This window comes from Ceratotherium simum, chromosome 15 (assembly GCF_057802395.1).
Source record: "Ceratotherium simum simum isolate JZ-2026a chromosome 15, ASM5780239v1, whole genome shotgun sequence".
Taxonomy (NCBI): Eukaryota; Metazoa; Chordata; class Mammalia; order Perissodactyla; family Rhinocerotidae; genus Ceratotherium; species Ceratotherium simum.
In genome coordinates, this window is record NC_141914.1 from 4,650,119 (window position 1) to 4,671,904 (window position 21,786).

Genomic DNA, 21,786 nt, shown 5'->3' on the forward strand with positions numbered 1-21,786 from the left:
CTGAGTAAGGAGCTGACTTCAATGTGTACCACACCTGCCCTCTAGCGGGCATTTGCAAACACTGCACTTCCCTGGGCTGTTCAGGCTTCAGCCCGTGGCATTTCCAAACAGCTGTCTTTTCAAGCTGGTTTTTATAAACAGGTAAGCCCCATTTATATTTACTCTATTAACGGCTAATTTGCAAAGGGTGTCATCAAAGGGCTTAGAAACAGTTTATTCTTGTGATTAGTTAAACATCTCTATCTTATTTATACAACTAATTTGCTTTGTAAACTCCTTTCTTTCATAATGGTACAAAGATAAACTTTAATGGACTCCAGGTCCAATTAGCCAAATTCTGAACGTATGACTTCATGGTATTTAAATACAAGAAAGAAATGGCATCCCTGTATGTGCATAATTATCATAGTGATTTATTTAAATGACATTTTGGGACTGTCACATGACGTACCTTCTTTCCAATTCAGAAGACTTTGGTTCTTGTTGTTGCTGTTGTTTGCTCTTGAACCTTTACATTTATTGTGACCACACCAAGGCAGCCAAAGGGCCTCTGGCAAATGAAAAATCTATGCCCCTGGCATAAAGCCCATATTATTAACTGTTTCCATTTAGAAGAGAATTCTGGCACAAGTCAGAACAAAGCCTGACTTGCCACCAAGTTTGCCTCCTTTTGGAGAATCTAGTCCTTCTGTTAGGATTAAGTTTAGTGCAAATATGTGGCACCCCAAATAACAGTGGTTTAAAGAAGATAAACCTTTATTTCTCTCTCGTGTAAACCAATTCCAAATTTAAGGGTTAGTACGGTGCCTCCGAGTTCAACCAGGGCTGAGGCTTCCTCTAGCTTATTGCTCTGTCATCCTCAGTGCGCAGCTTTCACTTCACATCCAAGGTGTCTGGTCCCTTCCCAGGCAGGATCCACATTCCAGCCAGCAGAAAGAGGAAGAGGAAGAACATGCCCACTCCCCTTGAGGATCCTTCTTGGAAGTTGCACCCATTACAACTACATCCAGTTGGCCAGAACGTTGTCACATGGCCACACCTGGCTGAGATGTCTTCATTCCAGGCTGCTCTGTTCCAGCTGAAAATCAGGGGTCCCCATACTATGAACAAGGCAGAACTGCCATTCTGGGATGGCTGGCAGTCTCTCCCATAGCTTAGAAACCCACCAAGTGCCTTCGTGCCACAGATCCTGCTCCTTTCTGGTTTTTATTTGTTTGTTTTCTATTGAAGGTCACATCTTCCTTTTCACTGGTCTTCCACTCGTGAAGTTCTGATGATAAAGACTGTGCTTCCTTTTTCCCCCCTTTCTCTAAGTAATCTCCTGTCCATTGGCATGCAGGTTTTCACCACGTTGGTGCGTTCCTTCCCTCCACAGGTGATGGCTGTGCCACCTGTCCCACTGCCGCTGCTGCGACTGCTGCTTACCGTTTCCCTGGGCTCCGTCAGGCTCACGCGGGCTGGTGCCTACTATGGGATCAAGCCACTGCCACCTCAAATTCCTCCTCAGATCCCACCGCAAATTCCACAGTACCAGCCCCTGGGCCAGCAAGTACCTCACATGCCTTTGGGCAAAGACGGCCTTAACGTGGGCAAGGAGCTGCCCCATGTGCAGTATGGCAAAGAGTACCCACATCTACCCCAATACATGAAGGAAATTCAGCCGGCGCCCAGAATGGGCAAGGATGCAGCATCCAAGAAGGGCAAAGGTAACGTCTTCCTCCCGTGTGGTTCCGAACGGCAGCCTTCCCACATCCCAAACCATGAGGTCGGGGGAAAGCTAAATTGTAGAAACTTCTATTTTAGAATGCATTACTGACGTTCATTAATGCCCACTGTGTTCTAAACTCTATCCTGGAAAAGTTCAAGTCTTAAGGAAAGATAGACAAAATTACCATTTTACGTTGTGCTTTATTATTTAACAGCATCAAATGACACAAAACATAATTTAATAACATAGTTTATTCCCTTATTCATTATTTATTGATTCAAATATTCAGCAACTATTTAATGAGCATCTGTTTTTGTGTCAGGCTATGGGCTGGAGGCTGGGGGATAAAGCCATGAAAACAAGGCACCAGTCAGTCTCGTGAACCAGGAGAGCGATGTTGTAAGGAAGGTCCTGCAGCACTAACAAAAATCATGTGAAAACATTTTGTGTGCCAGGTGCTAGATAGATGCAGGTATTTTTAAGACTAGTCTAATGAAGCTACCACACGTGGCCGCCAGTAAGTGGACAGGAGACTGAAGGGTAGACTGCGCTAGAGATGGATGTGGCAATCTCTCCCACTACTTCCAGGCATATTCATTAGATATTCCACACCTGCAAAGTGCCGACCACTGTGAGAGACACTTTCTCATCAATCTGGTTGGTCTCTCTGGAGTTCTAGGAAACCTAGCATCTGTAGGAAAGGAACTGCTTCCGAGTCGCAGTGCCCCTTGAAGAAGTGGAGGCTACGCCCACTCCCAGCAGTAACAGGAGGCCCCAGTTCTGGGGTCTGGGGATTTGGCCCTAAGAGGCCTGGATGCCTGGAGGCCAGAAATGAGAGCAACCCAGTCATTTAAGCTCTCTGGACCGACTTTTTTCATCTGTAAAGTAAGACTGTTGAGAGAATCAGTGACGTTGGGTAAGTCAAAGTGCTAAGGAAACACTAAAGCACCATATGAACTTTGAGTTGCTGCAGCTAGTCATTCAACAAACCGTTGAGTAAGAACAGAGTGTGTTCCGGGTGCTGTGCTGGCCCAGGGGTTCCTGATGAGTAAGACGTGACCCTGCCCCAGACGCTCCCTTGATTCAGTAGCTGCACAGTCCACTGCTGGGAAACACCACGCCTTAGGAGTCCTGTGATAACATCTCCTAGCGCAGGAGCAGCAGTCCCCATTTTCTTCTCTTTGGGCGCTGGTGTTCCATACAGGGGATTATCTCAGCCACGTGTTTTCCTTCCTCTCTTGGGTGGCCTGACTGGTCCGTGGCACTTCCTGTGCTCATCTAGATGGGTACCAGTGTGCAATCAGGGGATTTGGAAAGAATATGAGTTCTACTTTATTCCCTCACAGCAGTTCAGTGAAAAGGTACAACAGTCAGGATTCAGATGTGACTACTGGTTAAAATAAGACTTTGGGACCATAAGTTTCATTTCTTGCTGTTATCCATCACTCCCAGTAGCGTGGGAGATCCAGAGTTGTGTTCCCTGCAAGGCATAGCCTAATCATTATAACAACATGTGCTTTGTATTTTGATAATTCATAAAAGCATATGCCTTTCACATCTACTATATGATCCTGTAATGTGGGCGTATTGTTCTTGCTGCACAGATAGGCAAGCAGAGACGCTGAGGGCTTACGTGACCCAATCAACATCTAACTTCAAGGCCAGGAAGAGAAGCCGAGCTTCGTGCTCTAATGCCAGCTCAACTCCTTATCCACACTGCTTGTCATCCTGAAATACCTTATTCACTTCTCCTGTTTAAAAACCAAACTTGCAAATGAGAAATAATGTATTGAAGAATTATTATTTGAGGCTTAGGAAATCCTAGGCACATTAAAGAAATTAAGCAAATATATTTGACTCTAGAGGACAGATGTGGAAGCTGTTATTAAACCATATACAAAATAAAATGCTTCTATTCTTCCCTGAGTACACAGAATAATGACTTTCAGCATCCACATCATACTGTATTTTAGCACAAGAGGAAGTATCATTTTGCCATAAATCATTATATTAAAAAATCAAGGACATGGAAAAATACAAATAACATTAAGTAGGAAAAAATAGAAAAAAATAAAAATGGAGAATGATTCCAACATTGTTTAAAATATACACACACACATATATACCTAGGACACATGAGATGGAAAAACATATAAATGTCATGTGATTATCTCTGCATAGTGGGCTTATAGGCCACTTTGATTTTTCCTTATCCTTCTTTGAATTTTCTAAATTCTCTACAGTGAACATACCATAATATCGTCAACTTTTGTGCTTGCAAAAATGTTTCTTCATTACTTTTTAGCCTTTTTACTTAACCAATGCTGATAAAAGCAGCTGCAGATATCAGCTCTCAAACATTATCTCAGATATGTCAAAGAGATGATCAGCTTGATTGTCCTTTAAGTACTGATAACAAACAGTCCTGGAAGACAAGCACGGTATTCCTAGTCCTTCCCCTCAATAAGTAATAGGCAAATGTGCCAGAACTAAATAATCATTGTTGTGGCTTCCTTGAAGGGAAGGAAAATCAATATTAATCTCTCCGTCTCTCTCTCTCCCTCCCTCCCTCTCTCTCTATCCCCTCTTTCTCAGTAGAAATGCCAGTAGCCAGTTTACGAGGGGAGCAAGGTCCCCGTGGAGAGCCTGGCCCACGAGGACCACCTGGGCCCCCCGGGTTGCCAGGTCATGGGATACCTGGAATCAAAGGAAAACCAGGGCCACAGGGATACCCAGGAGTTGGAAAGCCAGGTATGCCTGGAATGCCAGGAAAGCCCGGGGCCATGGGAATGCCCGGGGCAAAAGGCGAGATTGGACCCAAAGGAGAGATAGGGCCTATGGGGGTCCCAGGGCCACAAGGGCCTCCGGGCCCTCACGGACTTCCTGGCATTGGGAAGCCAGGTGGGCCGGGGTTACCAGGGCCACCGGGTGCAAAGGGTGAGCGAGGGCCCAAAGGACCACCAGGACCTCCAGGCCTTCAGGGTCCCAAAGGAGAGAAGGGCTTCGGGATGCCAGGTTTGCCAGGCCTGAAGGGCCCTCCAGGGATGCACGGCCCTCCTGGCCCTGTCGGACTTCCAGGAGTGGGCAAACCCGGAGTGACTGGCTTTCCTGGGCCCCAGGGCCCTCTGGGAAAGCCAGGTCCTCCAGGAGAGCCTGGGCCACAAGGTCCTATTGGGGTCCCCGGGATTCAAGGACCTCCTGGGATACCTGGAATTGGAAAACCAGGCCAGGATGGGATCCCTGGGCAGCCCGGATTTCCAGGTGGCAAAGGGGAGCAGGGACTGCCAGGGCTGCCAGGACCCCCAGGCCTTCCTGGGATTGGGAAACCAGGCTTCCCAGGACCCAAAGGCGAAAGGGGTGTAGGGGGTCTTCCTGGGGTTCTGGGACCGAGAGGGGAGAAAGGACCAGTAGGTCCTCCTGGAGTGGGGGGTCCCCCAGGAGAGCCAGGCCTGCCTGGCATCCCAGGTCCTATGGGCCCTCCAGGTGCCATTGGTTTTCCTGGACCCAAAGGAGAAGGTGGGATTATAGGGCCACAGGGGCCACCAGGTCCCAAGGGTGAACCAGGGCTTCAAGGCTTCCCAGGAAAGCCAGGTTTCCTGGGCGAAGTGGGGCCCCCTGGCATAAGGGGTTTGCCAGGTCCCATAGGGCCCAAGGGGGAAGCTGGGCTCAAAGGTTTGCCAGGGCTCCCCGGTGCTCCAGGGCTTCTTGGACCAAAGGGAGAACCAGGAATCCCAGGGGTTCAGGGTTTACAGGGCCCCCCGGGCATCCCAGGGATCACAGGCCCTAGTGGCCCCATTGGACCACCTGGAATTCCAGGCCCCAAGGGGGAACCAGGCCTCCCAGGGCCCCCTGGGTTCCCTGGAGTGGGGAAGCCCGGGGTAGCAGGACTTCATGGCCCCCCAGGAAAGCCCGGTGCCCTCGGTCCTCAAGGCCAGCCTGGCCTTCCTGGGCCCCCTGGCCCTCCAGGGCCCCCAGGCGCCCCAGCTGGGATGCCCCCTACACCACCACCCCATGGAGAGTATCTTCCCGACATGGGGGTAGGGATTGATGGTGTGAAGCCCCCCCATGCCTATGGGGCTAAGAAGGGCAAGAACGGAGGGCCAGCCTACGAGATGCCCGCGTTTACCGCTGAGCTGACTGCACCCTTCCCCCCCGTGGGGGCCCCAGTGAAGTTTGACAAACTGCTCTATAACGGCAGACAGAACTACAACCCGCAGACGGGCATCTTCACCTGCGAGGTCCCCGGCGTCTACTACTTTGCATACCACGTTCACTGCAAGGGGGGTAACGTATGGGTTGCCCTGTTCAAGAACAACGAGCCTGTGATGTACACGTACGACGAGTACAAAAAGGGCTTTCTGGACCAGGCGTCGGGGAGCGCGGTGCTGCTGCTCAGGCCCGGGGACCGCGTGTTCCTCCAGCTGCCCTCAGAACAGGCTGCGGGGCTATACGCCGGGCAGTACGTCCACTCCTCCTTTTCAGGATATTTATTATATCCCATGTAAAAAAGAAAAGAGAGAGAGAGAGTTAATAGAAGAAATGAAAATGACGCACCAAAAAATCCAAATGAAAAACATAATTGCTTCAAAACATTTATATAGTTGGAAAGTTATATTTAAGTGAAAATTTGAACCATCATGTACAAATAAAAACTAAGATGCATGTTGAATGCTCCGCACAGCAGCTTGTAATTGAAAAGGAGGGGATAGATTTATGTATCAAGTACTGACACCCATTGTACCCACTGGAATCATATTAGCTGTTGTATGTTATAAGCTTCCATGATAACCTGCTTATTCAGATCAGTCAAAATATTTCAGTATGAAATCATAGCTAATGAAAGTCACTCACTCATATTGTTTAAAATATTTATAAATATGGCTTAAAGAGATGTCAATGGTAACAATTACATACCGTATTTACTTGCATAATTTCCTCTGTATTTGTGCAGATATTTTGCCATGGTTTGAGGGGGTGGGGAGTTCTGCAGTGTTAATGCCCCACTGGGAGAGGCCAGGGGACCACGGTAGAACTTCAGTCCGAGGAATGTTTCTCTCCCCACAGAGGCTGTGTCTTTAGCAACAGGAGTCCTACAAAGAATCGTGTGTCTCGTGTCTCCAGAACGTGTGAACCAGTCAACGCTGTGTATTTATCCAGTGTCTTCTCCATGCTAGCACTGGGTGAGACACTTCTGTGGGGCATAGACAGGAGCTCACAAGCCAGCTGGGAGACATGAGCAGTAATTAATTCATTTATTCCTCAAGGTTTCTTTTTGTTTGTTTTTTATTCCTGTGATTTTTTTTCTTTTTTCTTCCCTCCATGTAATTTCGACTATGGCCCAACTAATATGAACACCTGGAAGTTACAAGAAAAAAAATAATAACCCTCTTCCCCAGTAACTTTCCAGTTTTCTGGAATGTTCATTATCAATAGCAGTTATTGTGTTTACATGCATATAAAAATCCCCCTCCTTTGCCTGCACAAATGACTACAGTGAGGTGTCATCCATGAAGAAGATATCAATATTTTTTAGTAGCTGTTGAGTTTTGAAGAAATTTCCCCGTGTAGTATATATGCAAATGGGTGTGTCGTCTGAGGTTCCAAAATCAATTTCCAAAATCCAAGCCAGCCTTTATTTGTGGGGAGGAATTTCAGAATTACATAGGAAAATAAATTTTTTTGAAAAAATAATTTCTGAAGTTTGAAATTTAAAAATGGATGTACTACTTCCTGGTGTAGGTACTAAAATTGTAGGAAAAGAACTGTTTCTTTCGAAGCAAACTGTGGCAAAGCCGTCTGCAATGTCAAAGCACAGTGACAGCCTGTGATTTTTATGTCGCCCCATATTCAGCACGAGTCAAGAGTCAATGCAAGTTTAAAAGGAAAAATAAACATTTTCCCAGGTTTTCACTTAGGTACATGCTAACTGCTTCAGGCATTCAAATCTGGTCTCAAAACACAGGTAAAGCATTTCCAGTTGGCTATGAGTCTGCTGCTGACGCTACATGCCACTGGGGAAAATAACGTGGGGTTATGGTGGTGGACCCTTGTATACTTTCCTCAAAATTAAGAGTGAGGAGTTGAGGGGATAGGTACAGATGGGAAAATACACAAATAAATACGGTATAAACCCACATGGAAATGTGTCTATGTCAAATCTGAATGATTTTAACCATCAAGAAAATTCTCAACCTAATAACATCTGTCTTTTCCCTTACATGATATACAAGCACCATTTCTTCTCAATTTCTTATATAGAGAAATGAGTTCACTACCACAGGGTTTCTAACTCACTGCTAATTATATGACAAACTTTTCCCATCAAAAGATGTCCCACCCAACCTTCATTTTCAATGCAGACAACATTTACACGGCCAAATAGCCTTTTGGTTGGTCTTGAGGATGCTGGTTTTGGGCTGATGACTATGGGGCAACATGGATCCACTGGACTCCTGCTGCTGAATAGTTGCACTGAAATGGCTTGGAAGCAAGTCAGATCAGCTGATTTGTAAAACTGTATTTATCTGTACATGTATGGGCTTTTTATTTCCATCAAGAGAGAAAGTACCTCTTTAGTTAAAACCAAATTTCACTTTTCAAAATACCTTCCAACTTATTTATTGGTTTTGCTCAATTGCCTAAATATATGTGTGTGCGTGTGCATGTGGTATGTGTGTGTGTGTGTGTGTGTATTATCAGGCATATGCTTCTAACTTTTAGGTAGGGGAGGAGCAAAATCTATGCCAGATACTGTGTATTCTACAATGGTGCTAATCTCAGAGCTAAATGAATTACTCCATTTAATTTAAAGAAGAGTTTAAGTAATTATCTCTATGTCTGTGTCTCCCTTTCGAGTGCTGCACATCACGTTAACACATCAGTGTAAAAGCAGATGAAACCAGCACGTGTTCTGAAGTCTGGGGACAGCGCCATCATCCCTATTGAATTCAAAACTAACTAGAACTTTTCCATGTGAAATGGACCAAACTGGCATGATTGTTATTTAAGTACAGAGTTTTACTGCAGTATGACACCCCACGAGGGAAAAGAATGTCTGTAGTGGGTGACTGTTCTCAAATATTTTACAGAATATCATGAACGGTGAACAGACTGGTAACTTTTTTGAGTTTCCATGATAGATTTGAGATTTGTCTATAGCAAATCATTTTTGTATTTAAATTTTTGTACTGATTTGAAAAAAAGTCTTATTAAATATCTTTAAAAATATGTTTCACATCTTGTTCATATCACTCAGCTGAACTGCATAACTTTTTTATCCCCCAATGTGTTAATTAGCTGCAGAGACAGACAGCTAAGCCAGGATGATATTTCTCTTTGACACAAGCAGTCTGGGTTCACTCAGGGCCCCAGGTTCCTTCTATCTTGTTCCTCTCCCACCCTGAAGGTGTTGTCCTCCTCTCTAAGGTCCAGGATAGCTAACCCTCACAGCCATGTTCCAGCCAGGGGGATGGTGAAAACATCAGGAAGGGGACAGCATGCTCCCTTCTTAAAGGACTCAACCCACAGTTGCTAGATCACCCCCTCCTGCATCCCACTGCTCTGAGTTTAGTCACACTGCCACAACGAGCTGGAAGGGAGAGTGGGAAATTGAATATCTATTCAGGGTAACCACATGTCCAGCTAGAAATCAGGGGCTCTATTAATATGAAGGGAGAACAGATATTTGGGGACACTTAGCTGCTGCATCTGTCACATCCATCATAAAAGGAAAAACTGCCTCAGATCTCTTTCCTCTCGTAGGAAAGCAGTCCTCAGATACTCTGTTTCACTGTGCCACACGAAAGCCAAATATCTGGAAGGGAGATAGTGGTGAGTGGAGCTACAGAGCAGAGGCAGACCTCTTCAAGAACCCGAGGGTCTTACTAAGCATCCCTGAAAAGGAAAGCACTCTTTTGTGATGACTTACCAAGCTCAGAATGATTATGACTTATCATATTTAGAATATTATAAAGGGATTACTCAAATCATTCCACGAGCAAGGATGTAACACCAGTCTGTGGCTGGTTAACTTACTTGTTTAAACCATCAATCGGGAAGCTCAAGACCACAGCTTCCATTCCCATACAACCCAATTTGTTCTATTTCATTCCATGGCCAAAGTCAAGTCTCTCCCATAACATGGACCAGCCATCTTGTGTGCACACAGCGTTAGTCACAGAAGTAGATGGAAGGACAGATATAGGAGGTATAAGCAAGGAGGAATAAATGGTTGGAGTCCAGAATGCTAGACAAGCAGGGAAAACGCATCCTTACAGTGGGTCTATAGTATCCCTTTACATTAAAACAAAACACAAAGAATCCCCTCCTTCCTACCTGATATTACCAGGCAATGTGAGGGATACAAAAGCAAACAGAAAACATGGCCCTTCTCCTTAAAAAAAGTATCTTCTGTTTGGAGGATATCAAGATGTTTGTTAAACAAGAAATGGATTTCCAGGTGATACACAAACCAGTGTGGGGTGGCATGATGCTGACTGGACGCTTACATGCTAGAGAAGTTCAGAAGCGAAAGACTATTCCATGCTGCTCCCTTCCTGCGAATGCCTTCTGTGACTTGTCTGCTGGATAATTCCTCCTCACCTCTCAGGACACAGCACAAGCATCACCTCCTCTTCCCTATTGCTCAGATTTAGTCACTTTCTCCCCCATGTCACCACCCTGCCTTGTACAGTCTTCTGTCTCTTTACCTTTCCTGCTTTGTAACTGAACTGTCTGTTTCCCCTATTAGAGAGAGTGTAAACTTCTTGAGAGCAGGCACCTCGTTGTTCCGTCTTTGCATCCACAGCCCATCAAGAGTGCCAGTCCAATACCAGGTTGGAGAGAAGAATGAATCTCTCGGGGCTGCTGTGGCAGGCAGTGCTAAATTCAGTGTGAGGTGTGACTGAGTTCAGCTCTGAGAGTCCAAGACTATGCAAAGGATTATATGTTCAAGATTATTTAGAAGTCTACTTGGGATGAAACCTAATCTCAGATAGTTTTTTAGAGAAGATGACTTTTAAAGAAATCTTTCATTTGACAGAAGTTGAAGGATAAAGCATAAGGCATCCCAAGAGTAAAAGCCTCTCTTCCTCTAACAGACAGAGAGGAGGAAACTGGTGTTTTCCTTTTGTGTGCATGTCTGTGTCTCTTCTGGGAGGGGGGAGGAGGCTGAGATAGGGGAAATGGGCTGACCAGATCAGAGGATCTACCCCAGGACTAGCAAGGAAACTGACTTAATGACCAAAGGAGCATCAAGTGATACAGGGCTTTACATATAGGGAAGAGACATTTATATTTTATCTAGTATGCAAAAAGAAGACACTCTAAGTCCTTAAGAGGGAAAATGGTAGGAAAATAAGTATTTCAGAAAAACTACTGTGATGATTCTATGGAGAAGATAAGATATAAGTAGTAAAACCAATGAGATCAGACAGCTTCAATCCAGGAACGGGATGATGGGTTGGTGGTGATGGGTCCTAACCAAGTCTCGAGAGCGTGAGCCAGATGTCAGGTCAGCTGTCGGGGTTTGAGGACTGCATAACAATGGAGCTATTTCAAGGGCTAGGAAATGGAATGAAGAAGAATGGAAAACTAAGGAGACAGCCGAAAGACTGAACTGAACGTGGGACAATCCCAGGATGGCCTTATGAGGGAGAAGGAAGCTTAACCCAAAGGTGGTTTCCTCTCATTGATACACCTGGACAACAGGGATGGCGCCACAGAGAGAAACGAGTAGTCCACCCGCAGAGCCCACTCCAGGCAGGGACAGGAAAAGACACTCAGTCTGGCTACAGATCTGTGGGATTTCACCTGACGGGGGGCGTCTTGCTCCCGGTGTGCATTTGGTAGGAAGACGGACAGTGCAGCCATGAGCCTGGAGAGGCCTGGTGGCCTGCGGTGATAAGAGAGAGAGGAAGACCTGCTGGAAACCAGCAGCACCTTCTGCAGACAAAAACGATTAAACTGCTTTAAAATCGGCTTTACTTGCTGCAGGAATTAATTTAACAAATCTTTCATCATAGATACAGCAAAGGTAAACATCATCCCAAGCCATAAGAATTACAATGAATTCCAAGTATACAGAGCCAGCAGAGAGTGTAAATCAATCCTGTTGTAATATATTTCAGAACAGTTTTTCTCCTTAATGGTCCCTCTGACTCTAAAAATGCAAATGTTCATGACCATTCCATATAATGAAGAAGAAAAATATCTATGAAGTAGCTTAGGGTTATCTTTCTTTTAGCAAAGAGTTACACAGAATTTCTGATGCTTTCTTTCGTTTTGGAAATATTTTTTATTTGTGTCAGGATAAATTTTATCCTCAAACAAGTTATTCTTCAAGATGTCAAATAGCTGTTAATGATTTTTATTATGAGAAAAACATTTTTTTGCTAATTCCTGGAGATAAGTGCAATGGAATTTAAATCAAAAGTGGGGCACATCATCCCATTTTAACAAGTTACTCAGAAGTTTCTCATTGTGTTACCGAAACACAGAATCATCTAATCAAATTTTCCTTTGAGGCATCCAGAAACTTTCCAGAGATTTTTCTCTTTGTTATCTTACTGCAAGTAAAAATAGATTTTTATTAGAATCAGTTTTATTAGAATCAAAAGCACTTCTAAATTAAAGTTAATGATTCCTGTGGAGAACTACATCTCGCACGTCTTGTTAAAACCACGAAGACCTAAAAGTCAATTTTGTGAGGAGCACAGCCATGTCGGTTCTCCTCTGACAGTGAGTGTCTGGTGCAATGCTCACATGCACTCTTCACTTGTGGGATGAGAGGCACAATGGGAAAGCTGAGGGGGTTACCCGTCTCCCACTGCCGACGGCGGATAGTTGCCTTTCCTCACCAGAGACAACACTGTGCTTGTCATTTGTTCTGCCAAAGCAGAGTCACCAATATAGACCATGTCAGGAGAGGGCTCTGGGGCCAGAGTCCGAGAACAAATCTCAGCTCCACTGTTTACCAGCTGTGATGTCTTGAGTCAAGTACTTAACTCTCTAAACTTCCGCTTTTGCACCTGTAAATAGTAGGTGGTAACCAACTACCTTCTACAGTAGTTGGAAGTGTGGAGGAAGCACCAGAGTGTGGTATGGAGGCATAACAATTGCTACCGTTTACTGAGTGAGAACCATGTCCCAGAAACTGCTTTAAGTGTTTTTAGGTATTAACTTACTTACTCCTCATAAGAACTCTATTAGCCCCAGTTTACAGCTGAAGAAACTGAGGCAAACTTATCCAAGATCTACTAAATGACTATGCCAGGATTTTAACCCAGGTTTCTGATTTCATAGGCCACACTCTGAGCTATTACACCATATTGCCTCAAGGCAGGAGAGAAAAGTTCTCAGCTGCCTAAGAAGCAAACAACTGCCAGTGAGAGTTCAGGATGTTAGTTTGCCTCAAAAGACAGAGATGACCAAGCTCTGAGTTATTTCTCAGCTATTGTCCTTACCGGAGACAACAGAAATAACCAGAAGACTATACTGACATATGTCATGGTGACATCCGTTAGGAGATACGAGGGCAACTGGCTTTAAAAATGAAAGGGACCACCTCACACCCATTTAGATGGCTACTATAAAACAAAACAAAACAAAAAATAAGTGTTGGTGGGGATGTGGAGAAACTGAAACCCTTGTGCACTGCTGGTGGAATGTAAAATTGGGCAGCAGATATGAAAAACAGTTTGGTGGCTCCTCAAAAAATGAAAAATAGAATTACTATATGATCCAACATTTCCACTTCTGGGTATATATCCAAAAGAATTGAAAGTAGGGACTCAAAATAGATATTCATGTTCATAGCAACATTATTCACAATATCTAAAAGGTGGAAGCAACCCAAATGTCCATTGATGGATAAATGGATAAACAAACTATAGTATATACATACAATGGAATATTATTCAGCCTTAAAAAAAAGAAGGAAATTCTGATACATGCTACAACATGCATGAACCTGAGGACATTGTGCTAAGAGAAATAAGCCAATCACAAAAGGACAAATATTGTATGATTCCACTTATTTGAGGTTCCCAGAGTAGTCAAATTCATAGAGTCAGAAAGTAGAAGGGTGATTGCCAGGAGCTGGGGAGAGGCAGGAAGGGGAGTTATCGCTTAATGGGGACAGAGTTTCAGTTTTGCAAGATGAAAAGCGTTCTGGAGATGGATGGTGGTGATGGTTGCACAACAAAGTGAATGTACTTAATGCCACTGAACTGTACACTTAAAAATAGCTAAGATGGTTAAGTTTATGTTATGCATATTTTACAATTTAAAAAAATAACTTAAAAAATAAAAAACTCAAGGGAAAACCACCTGTTAATAGGACTAACCCATGATGTAATTAGAAATGGACCTCCAGCAGCCTCCCTCACCTCCGACTTCACCGCAGTGATGCTCACTAGACAGGTCAGGAGTCTAAGCAGCACCACTGCGGTGGTCCCGACACCACAAGCCTCCGCCTCTCCCAGGGATGCTCTGGGACCACTCTGGGGACTGCCACCTACTGCGCCTCCTCTACTTCAATGGATATCACCTTCCAGAGACCTCAAGACCTGGCTGCAGGAGGCAAACACTCCACCTTCACCCAATGACCCCAAAATGAAAACCAGAATGAGTTTCCTTTCTTCTTTGAGCCTAAACATGCAACCTCCATGCCAATTTTCTGGTTCCAAAGGTGAAGTTCAAGATCAGGTTTTCCTTCCTCTGAATGAGGGGATCTTTACAGAGCCCATACATACTCAAGATACGAGATTTTTAAAAGTTTTAATCCAGCCACCTGACCTCACCAGGCCCTATGGGGAGAAAGAGGGAAAATTTATTGCCTCTCTAGGCAAGGTAGCCTCCTTGGTTAGCAGAAGGGAAGTGAGCATGGTTTCAGCAACTTCCAGGTCCCCAGAGAACCAGGTCTCCCTCTCGAGGCCAGAGCATTTCCACAAGCAGGTTTTTTCTTACATGAATTCAGTGGGTCAGGTTCAGTGGGGATGGTTCATCTCTGCTCCATGATGTCTAGGGCCAGTTAGGGGTGAATCAACACCTGGGGCCTGGAGTTATCTGGAGGCATCTTCATTTACATGTCTGGCTGTTGATGCTGGCTGTCAGCAGGGACTCCAGCTAAGCTGTGGGCCAGAATACCTACATATGTGCTTTCCATGTGGTTTCTCTGTGTGGACTACCTTGGGCTTTCTCACAGCATGACACCTGGGTTCCAAGTGAGCATTCCAAGGTAGCCAGGTGGAAATGCACAGAATTTTTAAGATCTAGCATTAGAAGTCACAGAACATCCTTTCTACCATATTCTAGGTAGAGGTGACAAAGTTTTGCACAGGTTCACGGAGAGGGAACCCCACCACTCAATGGGAGGAGTGTCAAGGTCACATTAAAAGAAGACTACTCAGGATGGGAGATATTCATGGCCATCTTTGGAAAATACAATCTGCCATATGTCCACCTGGTTGTTCAGTGTCTTGTCTGTAGTTGACACTCTCTGGTGGACCTAGACATGGGACACAAAGATCCACACTTTTGCCCACTCCCTTAGTTCCCTCCACATGCCTCTTCCCAGATCTTTGCTACTGAACTTCAAACATTATATCTTCCAGGCCCTTGACCCACTCAATCACACCACTCACTATTGCTCGAGACTCTGATTGTCTTTATCTCAGACAACTTCTCTCTCCATTCAAAGGAGTGAACCCTAAATGTACATTTTGAAGCTCTGCCCACTAGGAGGACTCTCCTCACCACTGCCCTTTAGGGCCTCTCCCCGAGTGGGCTGCAGTGCAGCAGCAGTCCAACTTCAGCTCTACCAACATACCAAGCCTGAACAGTCTTGAGTATTTTCCTCCAACATCATCAGCTGATCATAGGGAACACCTAATGAGGCCATAGGTGTGAGCTGAGGAATACAAGACATGGAGATCTTTGCCACCTGTTCACATAACTTACTTATGACTTCTGGACCTGCTTAGACATAATCCCATGTATATCATTTCTATTATGCAGTGGATTATTGCTGCATGCACCTGACCTTACCTGACCAAGTCCTGAGGGGCAGCTCTGCTCGTATAATCATTTGATGTCCCATAGTCAAATGCTATTTCTGCTAGAGCTCAGTATCATGCCAGTGGCTGCCTTTCGAATGGTTCGGCTGCAGGGACATGGCCTTACTCTAGAACCCTAGGAGTTTGTGCTATGATTCTCCTTTTAGGTCCTGCTGGATTCCACACAGCATCATTAACTGTCACCTAACACCTTGGGATCTGCCACATCATTATGAACTGAGTGGAAAAGCAGCTTGTATCACAGCCTGGACCTACTGGTAGCCTTTTGACCCACCTGACCAATGGGTTAGAGCAGTCTTTCCAAGTGTGGCCTAGGCTATCTGTAAAATCCAGGAGTGCACCAAATACTGTTTCTATTTCTTAGTGGTAGCAGATGAAAGATGCAATAACTTGAAGGGGATACCCAGGCATGCCTCAGATATCCAGACTCCTAAAAATGTGATCAATGTCGCAGGCCTCTGAACATTTGTAATTTCTCTCTCACTCTTTGGATGTCATGTATTTTACTAGGGCATCCAGAGTACTTGTCATTTCCTGCCCCCCAGATCCAGTTAATACTACGTCATCAATACAGTGGATCAATGTGATGTTTTGAGGAAGAGTCAGATAATCAATTCTTTTGAACTATATTATGACAAAGAGCAGGAAAGTAAACCAGCCCTGAGAGTGCTCAGAGGAAAGCTTTCACAGCTTTCAGTGAATATGGACTCAGTTTTCCCAAATGAATGCAAACTGCTTTTGATCCTCTTTCCTGGTAGGGATTTGCGAGATCAAAATCACACAGCAAGTGCTAGAGTCTGTATTGATTGGTTCAACCAAAGACACAACACGTGGCACAGCCTCTATGACTGAAGATACTCTTTGATTACATTTACAGTAATCCACCGTCGTTTGCCATGGTCCATCTGGCTTTGGAGGACCATATTGGTAAACGGATCCTCCTGCAGTCTTTAAGTCTTTTAGGTTGGCGTTAATTTCTGCAGTTCCACTGGAATGAGATAGTCCTTCTGATTTATTATCTTTGAAAGGAATGGGGTGAGGGGAGGCAGTTTCAGGGGCTTCCAATTGGCCCTTCTTACCCTAATGGTTCTTACTTCATTGGTCAGAGGATCAATGTGATGTTCTACCAGCTGCTGAGTATATCCATCTCAATTATGCACTCAGCAACTGGATGACCATAAGTTGATGGCCCCATTGGAGCCACCATGAAACAGATTTGGGCCAGGACTCTATCATCTGGTCGCTGCATGCCCCGCTCTAATGGGGTTATGGTGGTAGTTCGGAGTCCCTGTATCAGTGTAGTTCACCCCAAGGGCATCCAACAGCCCTCGAAAGAGCCGGGTAGTCCCCATTTCCCAGTGTACAATTACTCTGAACAAATGGCCACAGGTTCCACAGAAAAGGTATGAATACACACTGTATATCCTTGTGATGTTGCAGAGGACTTCCTCAGGGGGTTCCGTATTCCCTTTAACTTATGGGCTCTGGGTTTGAGAACTGGCTCATATCTGGAAACAGGTCCAGAGATCATGCTTTTCCATTTTGGCAGTTGACATATGCCTTCAGCTCACAAGTTCTTGCTTGTGTTGTTTCTCTTGTTGTTATATAAGTCAGTCAATACTCTCATTAGCTTACCCCTACGAATATCACAGTCTGTGGAACACCACAGATCGCCTATATTTGAAGGATCTTTGACTGGTAATTACATTCACTTTGCTTCTGATGGTTAAGTGCTGCCAACTGGCTCTGCTATTCTGAAATTCTATCATTCTCATTGACACTAGGGCATCTCCTACTGTCATCTCTGGCCTGCACAGGACAGTCACCCTTGAGCCTCTCAACTGAGTCAGTACCCACACTACTGCAATCTCATGGCTTTAGCGAAAGGATTGTCCCCTGGGCCCTCCCAGGGCACACAGTCAGCTGGCAGGCTCTCTGGTCTCACACAATAAATCCTTCTAAAGCACACTTCTCTGAGCCTCCTCACCCTTTCCTAACAACTGCCAAGGCATTTCTGATGCCTCCATCTCATTTACCTTAAGTTACATTGTGTCCAAGCTTCAAGTTGCCATCCTCACAAGGTATTAGGACTTGCTGGGACATTAAAGCATCGGCCACTGGAGAGTGTCCCCACATCAATAACTTCCTGTGAATAAATACTTTTCTCTTGTAGTAGGGACTGTACTTTCCACTCTTCTATGCTGAGATCTGACTCTCATTACTGGTGAAGAAGCAATGAAGGAAGGTGAGGGCTCAAACATCATCTTGTGAGGCAACTAAGGTGGGGCCTTGAATGGTCTCCAGTATATGGGAGGCAGCTTTCCTCCAGAAGACTCAGGAATCTGAGGGTTCAGGGACCTCAAGCACATCTACCCAAATGTCCCCATTTCAGTCTTCAAGTCCCTCTCCTTCCCTTTTAGGACTTCACTGACCATAGGAAACATGTGAGCCATGTAGCTCTGCCATCCTTCTAAGTCTGGCCTGAATTTACAGCACAGTATGGCCTCTGATTGCAGAAGATAAGGCTCTCTTTGAACACTGCCAGGGAGAACTTCTGGCTTTCTCAGCATGTTCAGAATTGGTAAGACTATCATTCTCTTTTCCCAAGGCGTAGAGCAGTTAACAACAACCATCCAACTCCACAATCTTTACAATTACAATTGCCCGGATCTCAAGTGCTAAAGCTACTGCACAAGCCGGCAGTTATCCTTCCACCTGTTCTCCATCCTAATCTGCCACAGGTGCGTGATTGTGTCAGTCACTGTGATGCTACAGCACACCAGAGGTTTTTACCATTCTTCCTACCACGACCAGTTATATCTTTGTTACCGTCTGATCAGTCAGTAAACCGACTCCAAAATTTCAACTTCGGCCCCAGGAGGGGAGGGTTTTAAAAGTCTATATCTGGGCCGGCCCCGTGGCTTAGCGATTAAGTGCGCACACTCCGCTACTGGTGGCCCGGGTTCGGATCCCGGGCGCGCACCGACGCACTTCTTCTCCTGCCATGCTGAGGCCACGTCCCACATACAGCAACTAGAAGGATGTGCAACTATGACATAAAACCATCTACTGGGGCTCTGGGGGGAAAAAAAAGGAGGAGGATTGGCAATAGATGTTAGCTCAGAGCTGGTCTTCCTCAGCAAAAAGAGGAGGATTAGCATGGATGTTAGCTCAGGGCTGATCTTCCTCACAAAAAAAAAAAAAAGTCTATATCTATGTCTCTGCCCCTGGTTCCTGGCACAGTGCTCCTAAAACCCTTGGAATTTCCTAAGTAATAAGGGCACTAAGAGCATCTTTTATTCTAATATTTGGTCTTTGACCCCAGTTCCTGACACAGAGCTCCTAAACCCCCTGAAATTTCCTGGGTGATGGGAGAGTCTTGTTCTAATGAGGCAACACTTGGTGGGCACCTGGATGGGGCATGGCCACCAGAAAGACCAAGCCTTGATTAGAAGCTTGGAACTTTCCCCATCCTCCAGGAAGGAGAAAGGGGCTGGAGATTGAGTCAATGATCAATCATGCCTATGTGATGAAGCCTCCATAAAAATCCCAAAAGAATGGCATTTAGAGAGTTTCCAGGTTGGTGACCACATCTACATGCCAGGAGGGTGATGCACCCCAACTCCATGGAGACAGAAGTTCATTGCTTGGGACCCTTCCAGACCTTGCCCTGTGTATCTCTTCATCTTGCTGTTCATCTGTACCTTTTGTATGATAAACCAGCAAACATAGCGTTTCCCTGAGTTCTGTGAGCTGTTCTAGCAAATAATCGAAACCAGCGAGGGGACATGACAACCTCCTGTTTATAGCCAGTGGGTCAGAAGTACAGGTGACAACCTGGGACTTGTGACAGGCATCTGAGGGGCAAGGCGGGCAGTCTTGTGGAACCGAGCCCTTAACCTGTGGGGTCTGCGCTAACTCCGGTTAGTGTTAGAATTGAATTGAACTGTAGGACACCCAGCTGGTGAAGTGTCCCAGATAACTGCTTGATATGTGGAAAACCCACACATCTGGTGTCAGAAGTGTTGTGAGTGTGGTATTAGTGTGAAAGTGAAGGAAAAACACAGGAGTGTTTTTCCCAGAATATAAATACAGACATGTCACATAACGTTTCATTCAAGGACAGACCACAAATACGATGGTGGTCCTATAAGATTAGTACCACATAGCCTCGGTCTGTAACGGGCTACATCATCCAGGTTTGTGTTAGTACACTCTCTGATGTTCGCATAACAATGAAATCACCTAACAATGCATTTCTCAAAATGTATCCCCATCATTAAGCGACACATGACTGTATGTATGTATATATATGTATGTGTATATATATCCCTAATGGATTTAGCATAGCATGTTAGTCATAACTAAAGAGACAATCTGAGGGAAATCACCCTAAACATAAACACAAAGAGATAAAGGGATGGAAAACATGAGAGGCTAATTAAGATACCATGATTTTGGAACGAAGATGGACAATGACCAGTGGAGTAGAATAGAGGGTCCTAATATTGCCCCATAAACACATGGACACTTGGTTTATGACAGAGCTGTCACTTGAAATCACTAGAGAAGAAAGACTGTTTAAACAAATGGTGCTAGAACTACTGGATATCCACGAGAAAAAGTGAAATTGGATCCAACCCCAACACCATACACATGAGTCAAATCCAGATGGACTCATGTTATACAACAAACTCCACGGGATTCCTTGATTTCATGCAGATGTGAAAGATGGTGTGTATGTCAGGGGAGGGAGGCAGTGGTTCTTTACTATGGACAAAATCACTAAATTCATTTTGTAAATCAAGAAAAATATACTTGCAGAAATATTTTATGGTAACCCACCCGATTCATTTCTTCTCCTCTGTCATTCCTGCCTTTAAAATGTCATCCAAGGGCCGTCCCGGTGGCATACTGGTTAGTTTGCACACTCCGCTTCAGCAGCCTGGGGTTTGCAGGTCTGGATCCCGGGCGCAGACCTACTCACTGCTTATCAAGCCATGCTGTGGCAGGCGTCCCACGTATAGAGTAGAGGAAGATGGGCATGGATGTTGTTAGCCCATGGCTGATCTTCCTCAGCAAAAAAAGAGGATTGACAACAGATGTTAGCTCAGGGCTAATCTTCCTCACCAAAAAAAAAAAAAAAGTCATTTAATCCCAAAGATATGTCATTTCCAAAAGTGGCAGTGCATCAGATCTCCTGAAAATTCTTAAAGCAAACTGAATTCTCAGGCCCACCTAAGACATACTCAATCAGAATTTCTGGGAGGTAGTGCCCATGAGTTTGTTTTTTTTTTTTTTTTTTGAGGAAGATTGGCTCTGAGCTAACATCTATTGCCAATCTTCCGCTTTTATTTTTTTTCCTTTTTTCTTCCCAAAGTCCCCAGTGCATAGTTGTAAATCCTACAGGATTTACATCCTACATTGTAGGTCCTTCTAGTTCTTCTATGTGGGATACCGCCACAGCATGGCTTGATGAGCAGTGAGTATGTCTGCACCCAGGATCCGAACCGGCGAACCCCGGACTGCTGAAGCAGAATGCGCTAACTTAACCACTGTGCCACCAGGCCAGCCCCTGAGTTTGTATTTTTTCCAGGAAATTCCACCACAAAGCTAGAACTGGGAACCACTGTCCTAGATCATTATTAGGTCTCAGGATTCGTTGAGAAAACATAAGCTGCAAAACAGGAATACCTTCATCTGCCTGCAATCAAATCACCTTACAATGAAGTAACCCTGCTTGCATCAGATAGCATCTCCTCCCTTGGCTCTAGATCTCAGCTGTTTCCCCTCTGCAAGAACCTGACTCCTGCAACTATCCGCTCTCTTCCTTGACTGTTTGCAGCACCCCCTTGTTTGGGGACCACTCTTCTTCCTTGCTTCCATGACATCACATACGCCTGGCTCTGCTCTCCCTCTCTGGTCATTCTCTCCTGGGCTCTTTGTTTTCTCCTCCTCTTCCACCTGAAGTGGCCTCTCCCTGATTTACAGAGGGCCACCTTC

The 21,786-nt window shown here is 45.0% G+C and overlaps 1 protein-coding gene across 1 annotated transcript in view; it reads left to right on the top strand.

Moving 5' to 3' along the window:
* COL8A1 (collagen type VIII alpha 1 chain) overlaps nucleotides 1-8,494 on the top strand; it is a 139,414-nt gene extending 130,920 nt beyond the window's left edge. Inside the window, exons 3-4 of the mRNA XM_004439945.3 lie at nucleotides 1,376-1,706; nucleotides 4,307-8,494. Coding sequence (XP_004440002.2) covers nucleotides 1,376-1,706; nucleotides 4,307-6,213 — 2,238 coding nt within the window. The 3' untranslated portion in view covers nucleotides 6,214-8,494. The remainder of the gene's footprint in view (nucleotides 1-1,375; nucleotides 1,707-4,306) is intronic.
* Nucleotides 8,495-21,786: the final 13,292 nt, after the last annotated feature.